General features: G+C 41.0%; 1 protein-coding gene across 5 annotated transcripts in view; it reads left to right on the top strand.

Moving 5' to 3' along the window:
- The window catches only part of TENM1 (teneurin transmembrane protein 1), a 912904-nt gene that overhangs the window by 303559 nt on the left and 587164 nt on the right, over positions 1-22181 (top strand). For 3 of the 5 annotated variants that reach the window (XM_077478724.1, XM_077478705.1, XM_077478696.1), the window contains one exon: positions 9541-9582. The exons of the other annotated variants lie outside the window; for them this stretch is intronic. In XM_077478724.1, the coding sequence (XP_077334850.1) occupies positions 9541-9582 (42 nt within the window). The remainder of the gene's footprint in view (positions 1-9540; positions 9583-22181) is intronic. 5 annotated transcript variants of the gene reach the window in all.

Here is a 22181-nt window from a genome sequence, read left to right as displayed (position 1 = left end):
AACGCGGGGGTCGTTCGCAAGTTCTGGTGCGAACCGAACCGGGGGGTGTTCGGCTCATCCCTACACATAACTCATTTTACCTCTGCAGGACCCTGTGCTCCTGGAAATGGGAAGCACCCCATATGCTATTGCATTCTTTAGCTCCAAAGGCCGTGCTCTGCCACATCCTCATTTGCTTCTCTTCTCTTCTCTTAAGGTGAAAATTGTTGGGTATTGGCACAGCTCTGTCTTTCTGCAAAGCAGAGCACCCTAGGTTTGGTACTGTAGGGAAAAAATTAAGTACATTTACAACAACAGTAAACTTAAAATGCAGGTTAATGTATTGGAACTAGCACAAGTGTGCCCCTTCCAAAATAGGAAAATGTTTTCTTAATTACTGTGGTCTTAAAAAAGCGTCTAATTAAAGGCCAATTGGACCTTCCTATATTATTACTAATATGCACTCAGGCTGAAAAAAACAGTAGTAACTTTATTATTATTATTATTCACGATTTATATAACGTCAACAGTTTACACAGTTTGCACAATTACAGTACAATACAGAAGGGATACGAGGGCCCTGCTCATAGAGCTTACGTTCCAAAAGGTGGTGGTACAAAAGGTAATCGATGCGGGGAATGATTTGATGGGTTTATTAGGTGGGTGTGGGATAGTCTTCCCTGAATAAGTGAGTTTTCAGGGATCTCCTAAAGGCTCTGGAGAAGCCCTGAAAGGCAGCATGAGAGGAGGTAACAAGGGAGCTAGAAAACAGGAGGTCCTGGGAGGAGCGGAGGGGACGATTTGGGTGATATCTGCAGATGAGGTTGGTGATGTTGCTGGGGGTGATATTGTGGATGGCTTTGTATGTTGTGGTTAGCTTTTTTAATTTTATATGGTGAGGTAGGGGAAGCCAGTGAAGGGATTGGCAGAGATGGGCAGCAGTCACAGATCTATTAGTGAGGTGTATTAGTCTTAAAGCAACATTCATAATAGACTGAAGGGTGACAGCCTGTGTAAGGGTAGGCCATTAAGTAGAGAGTTGCAGTAGTCAAGGCGGGAAATAATCAAGAAGTGAATAAGTTGCTTTGTGGTGTCATTAGTCAGGAAGGGTCAGATTCTGGAGATGTTGCAGAGGTTAAGGCAGCAGGATTTAGCCAGTGATTGGATATGGGGGCTGAAGGAGAGGTCAGAGTCAAGGATTACACCCAGGACCCTGGCATGTGTGGAGGGTAGACATGTGCATTTGTTTTCATCCGAATGCATTTTCATCCAAATTTCAGGTATTTCCGTTATTGTTTTAACAAACAATAACGAAAGTGCAAAATCTGAAAAATGAAAGATCCAACATAAATAAATGCTTTATTTTCGTTTTTGTTGTGACAACAGTTCGCTATAGATAGGAGATCCGACATGACACTGACAATCACAATGTGTATCTATCTAACCTGTGGTCAAATGTGCCTAACCTTAACTCTATTAGTCCGGGATTATTCTACATAGAGAGTAAAGATTCGACAGAGAGAAAAGATTCGACATAGAGAGAAAAGAGTCGACAGAGATAGAAAAGATTGCTGCTGGAATTGGGTGGGGGAAGTAAAATAAAAATAATGATGATGATGAATGTTATTGGCTGATTGTAACTAAAGAGGAGGAGCAGTAAAATAGCCAGAACTAAGTACACAAGTACAGCCAACTTATTTACAATTGCTGATTTCATACACATTAAAACTCCTAAGGTTTGACCTCATATTATATGGTTTTGGTAAATCTGAAGGAAAAACTCAGCAGACAATCTGATAGTGTGTACGGGGCTTTAGATGGACCGTTTGTCAGACAATCTAAATTATTTAGCAATTAAGCATAAGCACAGAAGCAAAACAATAGTGAAGCAAGCTACAGTTCAAATTAACTTTTTCATAATAATCTGCTGCTATTGTGTTAGTGTTGTGAACCTGATAGTGATACTAGTGTTGCTAGTGTTGTGATAGCCTCAGAGGCTGCCCATGTTGTGGGGGAGGGGGATTTATTATTATAGATTCTATATTATAGATTGAGATTTTATATACCCTATCTTGTTACCTGTCTGATCAGTGATCGCTATCACCAGTCCATTTTCTGTTTGAACTGTATACATTCAACATAAATCACAAAGATTCGACAAAGCAGCGAAAAACATATAAAAGTTGAATCTTTGGCTTATGGTGTCTGTTGAAAGTTCTAAGAACATTCGACGGAGCAGCTAAACTATATGGAGTCATACAGTTTAGCTGCTCCGCCGAATCTTCTTTGAACATTCGACAGACACCATAAGCCTTCAATGACAGATTCGACCTTAATTCATTTGGATTTTCGGACAATTTTTTTACAAAAAACGAAATAAATAAAAATGAATTTCGGGAGTAACTAAATAAATTTTTCAGACGAAAGCGAAATTCCGAAATTAAATATTTCAGTGTGCACATGTCTAGTGGAGGGACCAATGATTGTGCTGTTGCTCTTAATGGTAAAGTCATGGGGGGGGGGCTTAACTTTAGGCTTCATTTTTATTTTTAACAGGGCTAATTGTTGCAACAGAGGTTAAAATAGGATATGTTAGCATCATGCCAGACCAATTTGTGTTAAGTAAAGGTCAGATTCTCACTGCCACTAGCACAGGGTATTTTAATCCTTGCTACAGCAGAATACTATTAAAAAATAAAAATAAGCCCACAACTAGTGTTAATGCAGCTTGATTATATTACAGTAATAATCAAAGAAGGCAAGTTGAGAGAGACAGTTGGGTGTTAAAGAAAACAAAACCATTTACAAATTTACCTTGGTTGGGTGGGGTAAGGGGGGGGGGGGGGGAATTAGTGCCCTGACATCAGTATGGGGAAAGAAAGGCATCATGGTGAAATGCATTGGTGTCAGTGGTAGGAAAAAATGCTACTGCATCAGTGTCAGGGTAGTACACTAGAAATTTTGAATAGAGGCTGATTTACAGCATAAAATTAAGGATCATATGCAAACTATGGGGGTATTCTAAGTGGGTTTGGAACTAAGAGAATTGATGGGACTGCCTGGGGGTGCTATGTATATTGAAGCTATGATATGAGGAAGCTGGAAGTGCTGGAGTCCTATGCAGGAAGGGATGGAACAAGAATAAATTGGTAAAGAGAGGCTGAAAATAAGAAAATGTAAAAAGGGTCCAGTGTGATACAAGATAAATAGCTGTAAACAATGTTTAAGGTTATGTGAAGGTGACAACAGTAGGGAATATACAATGTTTTTTTTTCCAAAAGAATATACAGCTCTTTGTGTAGTCCTGATCTACATAGCCGGCTGTGTGGGGTGCTGCTGTGGGGTGTGCGGTGCTGCTGCTGTCTCGCTAGCTGCAGGAGTTTTAATATACTGCACTCAGATGAGCACCGCTGTTCTCCACATTAAATGAATGTTAGAGAAGAACAGTTTTCTGTCTCCAGCTGCCTTTTCTTAGAATAAAATTGCAACAGTTTGTTTGTTGTTTAGGGTGATAGAGAACAGAACATCTAAGATTCTGGTTCACCCTGGCATTATGCACTGTAGAAGGTTGTGCTCAGATTTTAGAACACCTTTTATTTTTGAAACATCGTGAAACCGGTATATAAAATATATAATGCTATGGAACTTGTGGAGAGTCAGCTTGTGGCAAAGTCAAAAGTATTTGTAGAGGGTGAGTACTTCTTCTACAGCCCTGCTTATTAAACCGATGAACAGAGAGAGGAGGGTTTGTTGGTGTCCTGTGTGCAGCCTGGAGCTCACTGAAAGACTCTCTTGAATGACACATACCGGATTGGTGAACCTACCTTTATTTTAGATTTTGAATATGTGTTGAACATAAGCACACTTGTGCTTCTGTGTTAAAACTGTGTATTACTTTGTTAAAAAGCTATACCTATTGTGTTTGAGTTGAAGCTGAAGACGAAGCCTGTTGTTTTCATTTGCTAACAAACAAAGCAGAATTCATTTTTCAGAACTGTTTGATGAATGCCTTTTTCGCCTCTGATCCTGAGGGGCAGGCATGCATCTGCCATAACATATACACACAAATTTCTACTAAAGTATTAAAACAATTCAAAGCTGAACTCCAGTCCTACCTTTTATTCTGTAATCTGTAGCAAGTCCTCTCCTGTGTTGAAATGGATTACTGTAAATTTCCAGCAAACTTACATCTGCACAATATAACCCAGAGAAGTGGCAGCATCTATTTTGAGCCTTCTCCCATTTCCATTCCTCAGTCAACTTTTCTCCAGATTTGTACTGTCGTTGGTCCTCCTCTAAGCCCTTGTACACACGGTCGGACATTCCGACGGGAAAATGTCCGATCGGACTGTGTTGTCGGATAATCCGACAGTGTGTGGGCTCAATCGGACTGTTTCCATTGGAATATCTGACGGACAAAGTTTTAGATCTGGGCTATAAAATTTTCCAACAACATAATCCGATCGGACTTTGTCCGATTGTTTGTAGAGAATTCCGATCGGACAAAGTGCCACGCATGCTCAGATCAAATTCCTAGACCAAAGCTATTGGCTACTAGCCTGAACGTAGTCCCGTTGTAACAAAATAACCTCATCACATTCTGAACGATCGGATTTTCCGACAACTTTGTCCGACCGTGTTTATGCAACACCAGTTTCGGACATAATCTGTAGGACAAAATCCAACAGATTTTGTTATCGGAATGTGCAACCGTGTGTACAAGGGCTTACAGCTATTAGCTTTTTCTGCTTTAATCTTTATTTTGCTGCACATTATATGAATAAACACATTCCTAGAATCTTATTAGATGTGCACGTTCAAGTGAGCAATAATCAGACTGCACAGCTAAATTCTGAAACACGCATGCCCAGGTAACCAATCAGCAAAGGGCACAGGTTAAGTCTGAAGCACCCAGTAGCTGCTGAATGCATATCTAAAGGAACACTGGAATGTGTTCTTTCATCTAATGTTTGTGAAAAAAAAAACATCCAAAGCAAAGCAAGCAAAGTGCTGTCATGTTAACAATAGCCTGCTGGCTGCTCCCATTACAGAGCAACAGACAGATCCACTGATAACATCACTGAATCTAAAAAAGTTTTTCTTGAAAGCAAAATTTAGTTGGATGTTGATTGGGGAGAGAGATAAGTAAGCACTACAATTCAGCATTAACCACTTCGCACCCAGGCCAATTCTGACATTTCTCTCCTACATGTAAAATTCATAACTTTTTTGCTAGAAAATTACATAGACCCCCCCCCCCACATTATATATGTTTTTTTAACAAAGACCCTAGAGAATACAATGACGGTTGTTTTTATCTCGCACGGTATTTGCACAGCAATTTTTCAAACACGTTTCATGCTTTAAAAAAAAAAAAACAGTAAAGTTAGCCCAAATTTTTTGCATAAGGTGAAAGATGAAGATACGCTGAGTAAATAGATACCCAACATATCACGTTTCCAAATTGCACGCGCTCGTGGAATGACGCCAAACTTTGGTATTTAAAAATCCTCATAGGCGAAGCTTTAACATTTTTTACTGGTTACATGTTTTGCGGAGGAGGTCTAGGGCTAGAATTATTGCTCTCGCTCTAACGTTCGCTGCGATACCTCACGTGTGGTTTGCACACCGATTTCATAAGTGGGCGGGACTTACGTATGCGTTCGCTTCTGCGTACGATCTCACGGGGACAGGGGCGCTTTAAAGTTTTTTTTTTTATTGTTAATTTTTCTTTTATTTTTTTAGTTTGACACTTTAAAAAGCATCCCTTGTAATAGGAATATGGCATGATCGGACCTATTTACAGTGAGATATGGGGTCAATAAGACCCCATATCTCACCTCTAGGCTGGGAAGCCTAAAATAAAAATAAAAAACAAATACAATCCCGGATTCCCAGATGAGGCTGCGCCGTTATTTGAATGCAGAGGCCAGGCGTTACGTCATAACATCGCGTCCGGCCTCCGAACGATCATAGAGACTCCAGCGACCATCTGGTTTTCTGGAAATCTCTATGATCATTATCCGGAGGCCGGCGGATCCTGTGTCCAACTCACCGAAGGAAGTGGTGAGTTGGTAGAAGTACAGGAGGGTGTCGGGAGGGGGGGGACCCCTCCCGCCGCCCGTAAGAACGAACAAACGGTGGAACAGCCGCTATGATCATTCTTATGGTGCAGGGAATCGCCGGCTGAAAATGCCGATATCTGAATGATGTCTGTAGCCTCAGGCAACATTCAGATATACCCCCGGAAAGTCGAGGCTGTCCCAGGACGTCCACCCAATGCAAGTGGTTCAGATCATTTTCTTTTTTGTTATGAATACAATTTTTATTGTTACTGGATGGATGTAAATTTGTATAAGGTGATCTTTTTCTTTGAAGACCATTTTAAGGGATTTGAAATAAACAATATAATTAAAAAAAAATACATCACACCCATTGTGAACTGCTTATGTAACAATAAATGAACAACACCCTTGGATTGTTCTTATTATAATTACAAATATTAGTATTTCACTTCACAAAACCATTGTAACGTTGTCTCCTAATGTCTCAAGGCACAAGTATTTAAGCTGCTAAAACAATATAAATGTCATGATTTCATTACTACAAGAATATACTTCCAACCAAAAAATCTTAGTTTTGCTCAAATACACCAATTTTCTTCATTTCATGACACTAATCATTTTAGTTGACCGGTGTTACTCTGTGTGATTGATCTTTGGTATTTTTCTGCCTCACATGGGATGATGCAATCAGCCTGCTATTGTTAAAGCTGAACCTGAAAGTTTGGCTTGTGGTGAGTCTGACCTTTTGCTGCTAGCACAGAATTATAACAGCATAATTATATGATCTCAGAGCCAGCGATCCTTGCCCTGTAGCCTTTAATGTTTTACATTTAGCTCCTACTAGTTGAAGTAAGAAATGTACAGCATTTTCTATCATACTAATGTATAGCATAGCTAGCAAAAGTGTACCCATTTATGCACCTGGGAGATCAAAGGGTGTAACGAAATCTGCGATGCATGTGACATGAAATATCATTATAAAATCCACGGTGAAGGAAACACTACAGTTTGGATCAGGGAGCAGTGGGTGTAACATTAATAAGAGAGTTAAAACTGTACACCTTGTCCTTAGCTTACCTGAATTGTTAGCATACTTCATTCTCAGGGCATGAACAATCAATACGAAAAAAGTGAATTCTATTACTTATGACATTCTTCACTTCTCTCTAGCTCTATGCCATGTCCTTAGGGCAGTAGCCATTTTGTCAGTGTTTTGTTTGTGTTTTTGTTACAGCAGTACACGCTCTATGGTAAAAATGGTAACTGCATGTCTAGGACCTTATGATTGCTTAGTAACAGGAACTCTGTTCTAGATACTTTGTTAAAGGGAGTCCCTAAATTTCCAATGGAAAATATGCCTTGTCAATCCCCAAAGCAGCTACAACTACGTATTCCTCTACAGTCTGTCTGCTTTATGTACTAAAGGAGTTGGGGTATGCATACAAGGGTGTTCTACTATGTTTCCATCTCACGTTCCCCGAGGTTGAATGGGGCTTACTTGGTTGAACTTGATTTTTTATTTGAACCCAGCATATGTGTAGGGCAGTGATGGCAAACCTTGGCACCCCAGATGTTTTGGAACTACATTTCCCATGATGCTCATGCATTCTGCAGTGTAGTTGAGTATCATGGGAAATGTAGTTCCAAAACATCTGGGGTGCCAAGGTTTGCCATCACAGGTATAGGGTGTAGAATGCTGTTGGCTCCAGCACAAGATGCAAGAAGGTATTACAGGTCCTGTCTGGCACTCAAACTGTGCATCCTCAACTTCTGCATTGGTTTCAGACAAAAAAAATTAATGTAACCAAGCTCAGAAGCCCTGTTAGCTGTGGAATCTGACACATGAACGCTTTATTACTTGATTATGCTCTTACACGATTAACCTGGCTCTAAACTGTCACCACCCTCCTTTCGTCCAAAAGGTGCAAGTAATTATGGGCCATACATTTGGCATTTCAGGTGTTAGTTCTAATTTCTAAACCTTGAAATGTGGTGCACCGTGTAATGAAAAAAGTTAGTTACCCTATACAGGCATACCCCACTTTTAAATATACAATGGGGTTTATTTACTAAAGCTGGAAAGTGCAAAATCAGGCTCACTTCTGCATAGAAACCAATGAGCTTCTAACCCCAGCTTGTTTAATTAAAGCGGGAGTAAACCCAGTTTCAAAAAACACTTACATTCCCGGCATGCCGGAAATGTTAACTTTCACATTGGTTGTGCTCTCAACCAAACTTTCAAACCATCCAATGGCTGGTGTCATAACTGATCACATGTGCAGCATTATGGCAGTTGAAGAATTATTAGAGGCCAAGATGGCAGCTTCCTTGACTGAAAACGATAGGAGGGTTTACTTCCACTTTAAGCTTTGGTAATAAAACCTGGAAGCTCATTGGTTTCTATGCAGAAGTGAGCCTGATTTTGCACTTTCCAGCTTTAGTAAATAAACCCCATTGTGTACTTAAAAGTGGGGTATGCCTGTATTTTCAATGTCTATTGGTTCTAGAAAAGTCTCTGAATTGTGGTACCTCCCTATTATAAATAAAAGGGCTCATGTGCATGGGAAGAAATTCTTTTTTTTTTTTTCACTCAAATGTTTTATCAGATCTCTGCTTCTATACTTTCTGGGTAAACAGTGCAAGAGTTTATAAAGGTATCACATTTATACTCCTACATTGTTCCTAATGACTTGAACAGCAGAAACAGCCACATCCATGAAAGGGTAGGTAAAGAGTATGTAACTATTATTTCGCACTGAGGTCAGGCAGTATTTTTTGAATGAGTTCCAAATAAAGGTCTACAATGATACTGCCTGGTGTGATGTGCTAGTAAATTTGCATATCATTTCAAGTTCTTAGTTGTTACTGCAAAACATGCAGAACCAGCCTGCTGCATATACAGTAATAATGCTACAACATTAATACATTAAGGCAATAACACATAGGGGGCAATTTACTAAAACATGTATGATGATTGTTAAAGTGGACCTTGCACTAAAACAGCAAGATCAACTTATTTAGTGTGGACCCCTTTGTTAAAACACTGCATTACACTGTAAAACATGTACTTCTGCCCATGGTGCTTTAGATGAATTTGACATTAGCATCCTTCAGACAAATTCTCAGAGAAAGTTGAATATCCCAAAGTTAAGTAGGTGAACCTACCCTTTGCTGCAGCCTCTTCTTGAGACATCTGAGCGATTCAGCACTCCAGGCGATCTCATCATCAGGATACATTTATTTTAAAAGCACAGCCAGGGTGGGGAAAAATAAATACATAATTTATCAAAAAGTTGTAATACGCCTTGTAGTACATTACCCCCTAATGTGCAGATTTGTCTGTGTGCTTTTTGTGTTTTTGTCAGCCATCTGGCATTTTAGTTTTCATGTACAGACATGTGCTTGTGTTTGTTTTTTATTTTGCTTCTTTTTTTTATTTTATTTTAACCCAACTGGACAGCAGAGGAATAAATGGCATCTATTAATTATCTTACAGACTGGACTAGACTATTAGACTGTGGAACCTGTACACCAAAAAGTAAGCTTCGCTTTCCAATAAATTTTCTATCTTCGTTTCTAACATGCTTTGAATAACAGTTTAGTACATAATTTCCTCACCACTAAACTGGCATAGTGTATGTCTTGATCATCTCATTTATAACCTACCATACCATTGCTTGACTTAATCTTGTGTACAGTAAGGATGATGATTTACTGAAAGCTTAAGTTTTACTCACCTCATTGTACATTAAACAACCAACAGAATTAAAACAAAGTCTTAAAAGTAAAGAGACAAAAAAAATGTTAATCTGGATTGGTGGCTAAGCAGAAGATTTGCTGAGCTGATGTAAAACTTGCTTGAGCAAATCATTCATTCTGTGTTAAAAAGGGAGAGCAATTGTTAATAAACTGTGTTGCTTAGATTATATGTTGCTAGATACTATTTCTAGACATCAAACGTATTAACACATTTTCATTTAACATTTTTTGTTGATCTAAAAGAGTCCTTAACCCCCCTGGCGGTATTCCCGGGTCTGGCTCGGGGGGGGGGGAGCCAGATTCAGGACCGATCGCTGAATGCAGGGAGAGTTTACTTACCTTCTCCCCTGGATCCAGTGATGTCCCCCCCGCTGTACGAGCGAGCTGTGCTTCGCTTGATCTATCACAGAGCCAATCTCCTTTCCCTGCGAGCATTGCGACGCATGGGGACGGAGAACGGCGCCAAATTCAAAAAGTGAAACACACACATTACATACAATATAATGTAATCTTACAGATCACATTGCTGTATGTAATAATTTCACATCCCCTTTGTCCCTAGTGTTCTGTCCAGTGTCCTGCATGCAGTTTTATAATATAAAAACTGTTCTTTATGCCTGGAAACTGGAGATTGTCCATAGCAACCAAAACTGTCCCTTTACATCAAAAATGATTTTAGACCAGCTAGAAAACAGCGATAATAAATTGGAATCACTCGCGGAATTGAGGGATAGCGATTTGTGGGGAGATCCGTCATCAAATACTGAAAAGTAATGACAGCGACAATTCTGCAACTGAGCAAATTTCAGTGTTTTTGATTTGATTAAATTATTGAATATTTTTTTATTAATATTATATTATTATTTGGTATAATTATTTATTATATTATAGTTTATGATTTCATTTTTCAAACTTTATCATACCCGGGATGTCTGCTAGACTCTGGTTTGGACAGATTTAAGTAAGTTATTCCTAAGAATTACAGGACTACAATATAAAACGCCAAATTTTCATGCAAAATAATTTTACTGCTTTCAGCACCTAAAATCTGAAATAATCATACCGCCAGGGAGGTTAATAACTACTGGGGACAGTTTGCAGGCTACAAAAAAAAACAACTAGCGATGGACAATCTGCACAGGCTCATTTCTCAGAGGGTTTGTCAAATCTATTTCAAATTTGCAAAACTTAAAAAATGTACAAAACAAAAAAAAAGCAGTGAATCCTGTAGAAGTCTATGACGAAGAATCATGATACTAAATTGGCCATTTTCAAGGCTAATAGTCAATTATCATAATAGGTAAATTATCCATAATTTTTAGTTGATGCTAGGTTAAAAAAATGGGATTAAGTGTTTATGAGTTAATTTTATGGAGAGGTACATTTTATTATATTCTGTTTTGCAAAGGACGTTTTTTTATTTTGGGGTGTGAATTATAAATTGGTTGATGATGATGACAAAGTAGTAAAGATGTGCAGCACATATATGTCCCCCTATTTTCATAGCTGACATTAAATTATAGGCAATCGCTTATAATAAAGATGCCAGGCAGTGAGAGGCGCACATGAGGTAGTAGGCAAGCTCTGCAAGCCAGAGCAGTGGTCTGGCCACACTATCAGGGGACAGGGCATATTTGCCTTCTTTATCTTTGAGTGGTAATGCTATACAGCCACAACACATCCAGGAGATAGTGGGTTCCCTGACAAAGCCTTCTCCTCTACCTCTTCCCAGGTGCAGAGCAGCCAGTTGTTCTCAACTACTAATGCATTCTCTTTATCCTCCTCTTCTGCTAATCCCACCACAGCTCTATAAATGGACAATGAGCAGACAGCAGAAGTATTTAATCACATGATCACTGACTTTCTGCAGGAGAACTTTGAAGGAAAGAAAATTACATATTCTATGGCAAGCCTTAGTTAAGTAAAGTTAGGTTAAGCAGTTAACTAGAGGAGGTAGAAGGGAGGCTATTAAGAATTTGGCTGAAGATGTCCTTTACGGGTTTCTGAGATAGTACACTTGAATTTCTAGTTTGGCAAAACACCTGCCTTGTGTGTGTTTCCAAATTTTAACCTATTTTACCTCATTATGTTGATGTACTGTCCTATTGGCAACCAACTTTCACCCAACAATGCTTAGGAGTTATAGCTCTGATATTTAAAAAAATGAATATATGGGAATACGGCAGGGTGTACTTGGGTTGAGTGTGTGGTATTTTAGATGTACAGTGTTTTTACATTTCTTTTTAACCACTTGAGACCCGCGCTATAGCCAAATGACGGCTACAGCGCGGACCTCCTTTGCCAGGACTACGTCTATTGACGTCGTTCCGTGCACGAGCGGCCTGCGCGCCCCCTGAGTCTATGAGACTCGCCTGATCACGGATCCGAGCAAGGGGTCAATCCCGACCCCTTATCACGTGATCAGCTGTCAGCCAATGACAGCTGATCATGTGATACAATGGAGCCGGTAATCGGCTATTATTCCTCCTCGCGCAAGGAGAAAAAAAAAGAGCCGATCACGGCCAGCTTACTAGTGCCCACCTGCCCCCCTCAAGAATAAATAAGTGCCCCCGTAAGTTCCACCCAGCAGTGCCCACAGTGCCACCCAGCAGTGCCCACAGTGCCACACATCAGTGCCCACAGTGCCACCCATCAGTGCCCACAGTGCCACCCACAATCTGCCTCAACAACGGTGCTGCACCCCTGTGCCACATATCCGTGCCCATCAGTGTCATCTACCAGTGCCCATCAGTGCCGCCCATCAGTGCCCAGCATTGCCACCTATCAGAGCCACCTATCAGTGCCCATCAGTCCCATCTATCAGTGGTACCTATCAGTGCCCCTTAGTGCCACCCATCCGTGACACCCATCCGTGCCACCCATCCGTGCCATCTTATCTGTGCCCATCTTTGCCCATCAGTGCCGCCTTATCTGTGCCCATCAGTACTGCCTTATCTGTGCCTATCGGTGCCACCTTATCTGTGCCTATTAGTGCCGCCTTAACTATGCCTATCAGTGCCCACCAGTGCAGCCTATCAGTGACCACCAGTGCAGCCTATCAGTGCGCCTCATCCGCGCACTTCAATGAAGGAGAAAAATTACCTGTTTGCAAAATTTATAACAAACTATTAAACATGATTTTTAATTTTTTTTTTATTTTGCAGTGTTTATTTTGTTTGTTTAGCAAAAAATAAAACTCCCAGCTGTAATTAAATTCCACCAAAAGAAAGCTCTATTTGTGGGAAAAAAATTATAATGTTGTATGACCGCGCAATTGTCATTCAAAGTGCATCAGCGCTGAAAGCTGAAAATTGGTCTAGGCAGGAGGGGGGACTAAGTGCCCAGTAAGCAAGTGGTTAAGACTGTAGCAAGGTGGTGTGAAAAGGAGGCGGCTCTTGAACAGATTGTCATCAACAACTGCCCGGTGTGCTCTTATCACCCCAAGCTAAAGCTTTGTATCTAAAAAAAGAAAATAAGAAACATTTTTCAATTAAAAATCTGTCTGGTAATCACTTTTTGCGGACAGATATTGGTCCTTAAAAGGATAGTTGGTAGTACTGATCTGTGCATATAAGAAAACACCCTAGCTGTTCAATATAAAGAACTCAATCATAAATTGTTAAAGTAGCTGTAAGCCCAACCACTAACATTTTATATTAAGCTTTAACATGATAATATGACTTAGCAGCCATGTTTTTCATGAAAGATAGCAATTCAAATTAAAATAGACTTTCTGATACTGATATAAAGGTCCTTGTTTTGTATTCTTGTGCTCTTTGTCCCTGTCTCCCAAAGGAAACTAAAAGACAAGGTATAGCCACTGCTGCCGCCATTTAAAGCTGAACTCCAGCCTTACTTTCAGTCTTGAACAGTCATACAGGCTCCTTTCCTCTACTGAAATTGGTTACTCTGATTCCACTGCACATTGAGTTTTTCAGAGTGTGCATTAAAAGCTGTAGTACATCAGATAGAGCTTTTCTAATTTCCAGGCTGGAGAACATCCAACAATATCTAGCCTTTTCTCCCCAGCCTTGCTGTTCCTGACCCACTGCTTTCACTCATTGGATTTCAGCTCTTTCAATCATTGGATCTCAGAATCACACGTGGCATTACCTAGGCTGTTCGGCATGCAAATACAGCCTGCCTAGGAATGCTCACTCTTCCGGACTGACAACTACCCATCAAGACATTTTGATATTTTCATAATGCCTCTGAGGAGTAAACCCACTGCTTGCATTAGGACTAATGCCGCGTACATACGATCAGAATTCTCATCGGAAAAAGCTCTGATGGTTTTCCAGACGGAATTCGGCTCAAGCTGTCTTGCCTACACATGGTCACATAAAATTCCGATCGTTTATAACGCGGTGACGTACAACGCGTACAACGGGACTAGAAAAAGGAAGTTCAATAGCCAGTAGCCAATAGCTTCTGTCTCGTAGGTGAATCAGAGCATGCATGATTTTTGGCATGTCGGAATTGCATACACACGATCGGAATCACCGATAGAAAGTTTTTCCATTGGGAAAATTGAGAACATGCTATCAATTTGTTTCTGGCGGAAATTCGGATAGCTAAATTTCGATGGAGCATACACACGGTCTCATTTTCCGATGAAAAGCTCTCATCTGTCTTTTTCTGGCCGGAATTCCGATTGTGTGTACGCGGCATGAGGGTTCTTGGAGGAGTACTGAGGCAGGGTGTTATGATGTTTTCTGAAGCTATGCACAGCACTCTATAAGCTTCTCCCACCAGTCACGATCTACTTGCTTTGCAAGGAGAAACACAGAGAACCAATGATTGATGATGTTACTGAACCTAGAATAAAGTATGTAATGACAATAGAAATGTTTTATTGAAATTTTTTATTAGCATGTTGATGAGTAAGTCTGAAGTAAAAAGAAATGCAAATATAATCATATTAAACCTCATCTTAAAGAAACCTCAAATATAAACAAATACAGCCAGCAACAATTAGGAAATATGCCATGTGAGAAAAACACATGCAACCTTTTATCATTGTAGTGCATAAGAAAGGAACAGGCTGCAAGGTGGTTGCAGGACATCAGCAGCATTAAGATATAATAAAGGATGAAAAAAGTAAAAACCCGTCAAGCCCCTACCTCTAATTTGATAAGATACACAACATTTTGCTAAGTACATGGAATTCAGGCAGGGTTTCCTACATAACATTCAGTGCTTACATGCCCTACACTAATCACTCCATATGCAGTTGGTCAGCATCACTCCCAATGCTTTCCTTATCACAGATAATATGAATAACACAAGACCTGCATATGATATTTCAGATGTGGGGATCAGAGAGGAACTTCTAGAAATCAAAATGGTACAAAGAGTTGTATGCTTGTCCTTATAGTAGTATTAAACCCTTATTTTTTTTTTAAATCTCTCCATTTAAATGCATCGATTTTCATCAAGAACTCCATTATTTTTCTACTACTCCTTATGTCAACATTTACTGTATTTACCTATCTGAATTTTTCACCCCTCTGTCTTTCAATGTGCTTCCTCCTCACTTCTTGTCAGGGAGTGTGCACATCATTTCCTTCCATGCCGGGGGGCAGGACTACATATTCCATGAGCACATGAACATGAATTCCAGAATATCACAAAGTATCTGCTGGTTAAATCAGTGATGACTTTGATTGTCAGTAAAATTCACATGGGTGGAGAGTTTGGTGGATAATAGGTACTCTTCTGCAGCAGGCCCACTGCGCTGCCTGTGCTTGTCTGTGCACGAAGCAACTTTTCATTTATCTGTAGTCCCAGGGGAGTGCACATGTTGCAATGCTGTAAGGAAAAAAATGTTTAGGCATTAGTATCACCCCCCCCCCCCCTTACCTTACCTGAGCCCTCATTCAAACCAGTACTATGCCCATCTACAGCTCTCCCCTCACTTCCCAATCTCACAGGCATTGCTGTGGCAGCAGAAGCCATTGACTCCCACTGCTGTCAATCAAAGCCATTGCCAAGGGAGCAGGGGGTGGGGCTGAGTCATGGTGTCTGTGTCAATAGATGTAGACAGCAAGCAAGCCAGGAGCAAGCCCACATAAGTGCCCCCATAGGAAGGGGTTTACTATGGGGCACTTGTCGGGGGAATAGAAATCAGGAGCGCTGTCGGGGGACCCGAGAAGAGGACATTCAAGGCCGCTCTGTGCAATGGAATTGCACAGAGCAGGTAAGTATAAACCTGTTTGTTATTTTATGCATTCATTTTATTGCATTTACAATCACTTTAATGTACTCAAAAAAAGGTAGTCAACTTATGAAATGAATCATATTGATCATGAGATAAACAGATGACAAATGAAGCTAATTTAAAGAACAATAATGTACGTAATAGTGGATGCGTGATAATAGATTTGTTAAAGGGGTTGTAAAGAGAAATTTTAGTTTTTTTAAAATAACAAACATGTTATACTTACCTCCACAGTGCAGCTTGTTTTGCACAGAGTGGCCCCGAACCTGCTCTTCTGGGGTCCCTCGGCGGCTGTCTCGGCTTCCTCCCACAGGTGCTTCTCACATTCATGTGAGCTCCCTCGCATAGTGAGAAGCATCTGCGGGCGCACTCCCGTGATACAGCCGGCGGCTATAGCCGCTATAGCCGCTCGCTGTATCACATGGCCCCACCCCCGGTTGCTCCACGTCAGTGGATGTGATTGACAGCAGCGCGAGCCAATGGCTGCGCTGCTTTCCATCCATCTACTCCAGCCAATCAGCGGTTTTGCATTTCTTTTTAATTAAAGTTTATTTTCTACTGTAGGCCTCATAGTATGTTTTGAAATAAGGATGTGAGAGATCAGGGAGGAGTTCTATGCATTTGACTAGTTTCTTTAATATTGGCTTAAGTTGTGCCCCTTTTTTAGAAGAGTTAAAAGGGTAGACATTACCTTGGTAGATGGAATCGCAATGCAAATTTTTTTCACAGGGCAATTAAGACTGACCCTGAGAAGAATTGTTAGGCATAGTTATAGATTAAGAGGACAGTAAGCCCAAGGCAGGATGCATCTCCAAGAACGTATCCTATACCAACTGTTTTGCTTCCTTGTAGTCTGATTACCGTATATACTCGAGTATAGGTCGATCCGAATATAAGCCGAGGCCCCCAATTTACCACAAAAAAACTGGGAAATTTATTGACTCGTGTATAAGCCGAGGGTGAGACATCCCTGTGTCCATCCCTGTGTCCCGTCCATCCCTGTGTCCATTCCTGTGTCCCGTCCATCCCTGTGTCCATCCCTGTGTCCCGTCCGTCCCTGTGTCCATCCCTGTGTCCCGTCCGTCCCTGTGTCCCGTCCGTCCCTGTGTCCCGTCCGTCCCTGTGTCCCGTCCATCCCTGTGTCCTGTCCGTCCCTGTGTCCCGTTCGTCGCTGTGTCCCGTCCGTCGCTGTGTCCCGTCCGTCGCTGTGTCCCGTCTGTCGCTGTGTCCCGTCCGTCGCTGTGTCCCGTCCATCCCTGCCTACCTGTGCCAATCTGCAGCCTCTGTGTGCCATGCTCTCCTTGTCTGACAGACGGCGGCCATTCCTCTGTTCAAAAGCCGCGCCTCCCTGTGTGTGATAGGCAGAACACTCAATTTCCCAGCAGTCAGTGTTCCGCCTATCACGGACATCCTCTCATCCTCGTCCGTAGTATGAGAATGAGCGGATGTCCGTGATAGGCGGAACACTGACTGCTGGGAAATTGAGTGTTCCGCCTATCACAGACAGGGAGGCGCGGCTTTTGAATAGTAGAATGGCCGCTGTCTGTCTGCACGACACGCTGATCGGGCAGGCAGACGGCGGTGACTCGAGTATAAGCCGAGGGGGGTACTTTCAGCCTCAAAAAAGAGGCTGAAAATCTCGGCTTATACTCGAGTATATACGGTATTTAATCACATGCTAATAGAAACATTTTAGGGTTGTCACTTTGATGACACTACTCCTCATTCTGCTGAACCCTGTTCCAGAAATGATGTTGCCAAAAATGCAGTGTCCTTGCTACTTTCTGGGTGCACTGAATGCCTAAACAATCTTATTTTCCATCCAAGCTATCTTTTGTAAACTACAGTTTCTGCACCTTTCTTTGTAACGGAGATGAAGAGGGGGAAGACATTGTAGTAGACCAAAAGAGCAGAACAGCCTGGGTGATAACCATGAATAATTCCATAGATACAGTGGATTCCATCATCATGGCAATCCAAGGGTAGGAAGTGCTATTTGCAAGATTGCCAGGAACAAATTAGGAAGAAATTATGGAATACAGCTAAGGGAGACACCTCATCTAAGGGCTGTTATGAAATGAAGAAATTATCAATATAGATTTTATGGATGTGGCAGAAACACAGCATAGCAGCAGCAGCATTCGAGGTAGTCTGCTATGTAATAGATATATACAGTATGTCTTGTAATTATAGTTTGTGTATTTGGGCACTGCCTGCAGCAGGCAACAGTGGACAAAAGGTATTTGCTCATATTAATGCATGTCTATATGTCAGTGTTTCTCAACTCCAGTCCTCAAGGCGCCCCAATAGGTCATGTTTTCAGGCTTTTCATTAGTTTGCACAGGTGATTTGATCAGTTTCACCGCCTTAGTAATTACCACAGCTGTTCCATCTGAGGGAAATCCTGAAAACATGACCTGAGCCTTGAGGACTGGAGTTGAAACACTGCTACATGTATCAGAAATAATGTATCAAGTAATTTTTATTATCTTTTCTATAAAAATACAGCTTTCATCAAATGTATTAACCCCCCCGGCGGTATTCCCGAGTCTGGCTCGGGGTGGAGATTTTATACAAAAGCGGTAACCCCGAGCCAGACTGGGGACCGCATCGCTGAATGCAGGGAGAGGTTACTTATCTTCTCCCCTGGATCCAGCGATGTCCCCCCGCTGTACAAGCGAGCCGTGCTCCGCTCGATCTATCACGGAGCCAATCTCCATTCCCTGCGAGCGTTGCGACGCATGGGGGCGGAGAACTGCGCCAAATTCAAAAATTAAAACATACACATTACATACAGTATAATGTAATCTTACAGATTACATTGCTGTATGTAATTATTTCACATCCCCTTTGTCCCTAGTGTTCTGTCCAGTGTCCTGCATGCAGTTTTATAATATAAAAACTGTTCTTTATGCCTGGAAACTGGAGATTGTCCATAGCAACCAAAACTGTCCCTTTACATCAAAAATGATTTTAGACCAGTTAGAAAACAGCGACAATAAATTAGAATCATTCTCAGAATTCAGCGATAGTGATTTGTGGGGAGATCCGTCATCAAATACTGAAAAGTAATGACAGTGACAATTCTGCAACTGAGCAAATTTCAGTGTTTTTGATTTGATTACATTATTGAATAATTTTTATTATTGTTATATTATTATTTGGGATAATTATTTATAGTTATTTATTATATTATAATTTATGATTTCATTTTTCAAACGGGAACGCTGTGAATCCGCGGCGGGTTCCCGCATCGCATGCCTCCCGCCGGCAGTTCACACTGCCCTATGCGGACTGCTGGGAGTGTCAGTGAAACCTTAATGACACCCCCAGATCAGTTCGCATATCGCAGTGCGATCTGCAAACTTGGACACGTGAACACCCATGCGATCCGATTCTGCTGCGGACCAAAAAAAGGGTCCCGTGCGAGTTTGCGGCGGGTGCGATGCGAATTCAGCCATACTATCTGTATGGCTGAACACGCATCGCACAGAGATCGGATGTGATTTGCACTGCAGTGCGGTGCGAATCACATCCGGTTCTCGTAGCCGCTCCAGTGTGAACCCAGCCTTAAGAGAGTTATTTCTAAGGCCGCGTACACACGCGGGGACTGTTCGCCCAACTTTGTCCGCTGAACAGTGTTTCGGCAAACAGTCCGCTCGTGTGTGGGCTTTCAGCGGACAGTTTCAGCGAACAGTCCGCTGAACAAGGTTTTTCGGAAATTCCGAAAAACTGTCCGCTGAAACAAAGTTTCAGCGAACAGTCCCCTCGTGTGTAGGCTTGTTCGTCAAACTAAGTTCCGCGCATGCTCAGAAAGGATTTACACGCCGAAAGTTATAATGCAGTGTATAGGACGTCGTATTTTTCGTCCCGTCGTACGTGCCGTTCACGTCATCACGCACGGTTTCAGCAAACTGTTCGTCCGTCGTGTGTGGCCATGTCCGTCCATGCTAATTTTGAGCGGACTGTTTGCCGAAACTGTTTGACGGACAAAGTTGGGCGAACAGTCCCCGCGTGTGTACGCGGCCTAAGAATTACAGGACTACAATATAAAATGCCAAATTTCCATGCAAAATAATTGTACCGCTTTCAGCACCTAAAATCTGAAATAATCACACCACCAGGGAGGTTAATTTGCAGTTTAGAGTGTGATGCTCCAACATTCTTTTTTTCAACCTTGTGAAAGAGTCTATATAAAGTGACTGGGAAGTTTAATTGAAATACCCAGTAGTATTCTTACTCCATTGCACAAATACCGAAAGCAATTTAGCTCAGGATTCTTGGGAGAGTTGGTGGAGATGGACTAAACATCTTACGTTTTCAACCTTGTAAAGATGTCTTTTGCGTGTGTTTTTTTAGCTTGTATTTGCATGTGTATTTTAACTTTTTTTTTTTTTTCTAAATCATATTTATATATCTAAATATCAGTTTCATTTGTGTGTCATTGTTCAGTAACAAGAATGTGTATGTTGCATGTCAAAGGGGTTGATATGCTGAAACTTGGGAGTGCAAAATCTGGTGCAGCCCTGTATAGAAATCAATCAGTTTCCAGGTTTTTGTTGTCAAAGCTTAATTGAACAAGCTGAAGTTAGAGGCCGATTGGCTACTATGCACAGCTGCACCATATTTTGCACTCTCCAGTTTTAGTATTCAAGGATTGACCAAGTCCAAAAATTTGCAGACTTTGTGAGCACATAATGAGAGGGAGAATCAGTAAAAAAGTATACATTTAATAACAACATAGTTAAAAAACAAATACACCAACATACAAACAACCTTGTTACACAATAATGCAGTTATAGAGGACTGGACCTACGGTACAAAGATTAATTTAATACTGTATGAAGGTAAAAGAAAAATTTCTGATCCAGTAATGGCTCCAAAAACTTGCTTGTCAACGTGTTTCGCTAAAATAGTAGCTTCCTCAGGACAGAGACTGGTTAGGTGCTGGTAAACTTGTAGCTCAAGGTGTGGGAGAACTTGACCAAACTGACAAACAGCCGAAAACCAAAATTGCATATGGGTGTCTAAAGTAGTGGGATACACATACAGCATGTGGTCTATAGTAGATACCACTGATATATAGTAATCATGTATAGGTATTTGAGTATAAATCACACACAGTGGTAAGTGGTCACAAATTCCCACTATAAGCATATTCAATCGATGGCTCATGGATACCGGACCAAGTTATTAAATGGGTAAGTATACAGTCCCCTTGAGTATAGAGGTGAATGGAATATCTGAATGTATAAAAACTGTGCTTATCACATGGGGGGAGACCTTTTATTGGTGCTCAGGTTGGTATTGCCACATACATAGGCGACTGTATACTATTATAACACGCTTATAGTGGGAATTTGTGACCACTTACTGCTGTGTGTGTGATTTATACTCAAATACCTATATATGACTACTATATGCCAGTGGTATCTACTATAGACCACATGATATATGTGTTTCCCCCTATTTTAGACTTTTTTGCCTGTTTGTCAGTTTGGTCAAGTTCTCCCACACCTTGAGCCACAAGTTTACCAGCACCTACCCAGTATCTGTCCTGAGGAAGCTAATATTTTAGTGAAACGTGTTGATGAGCAAGTTTATAGAGGCATTACTGGATTAGAAATTTTTATTTTACCTTGATACAGTATTAAATTAATCTTTGTACCGTAGGTCCAGTCCTCTCTAACTGCGTTATTGGGTAACAGGTAACTGTGTCCATACAGGGTGTTGTTTGTATGTTGGTTTATATGTTTTTTAACTATGTTGTAATAAAGTTTATACTTTTTTACTGATTCTCTCTCTTATTATGTGCCCACAAAGTCTGATAATTTTTTGACTTGGTCAGTCCTTGAATATATATTTTGGATGTTGGCATGGTGAGGGTCTTCCCTACTCCAGTTTTAGTAATCAACCCCAAAGTGTTTTACCCTTACTTATCCTCAACAATCTTTTCAGTGGTTTCTTTCAATGCTGTATATTATTCAATATGTATGCATGTTTTATTAAAACAAACTTGGTATTATAGCTATATACAGTATAGTCTGTCATTGCTGACCTACGTTTAAAAATACAAGTTGCTAGACTGTTTTCACAACCTTCTGGCTTCGGTACTGAGTCAAAAAAGTCAAAGAGAAGCCTGGCTTTTGGGTCTATGA

The sequence above is a fragment of the Lithobates pipiens genome, unplaced genomic scaffold (genome assembly GCF_037356315.1).
Source record: "Lithobates pipiens isolate NorthernLeopardFrog02 unplaced genomic scaffold, aLitPip1_a1.2 Scaffold_1, whole genome shotgun sequence".
NCBI classification, from domain to species: Eukaryota; Metazoa; Chordata; class Amphibia; order Anura; family Ranidae; genus Lithobates; species Lithobates pipiens.
Note: the sequence above shows the minus strand (reverse complement) of the source record. Positions and strands in the feature narration are given on the sequence as shown.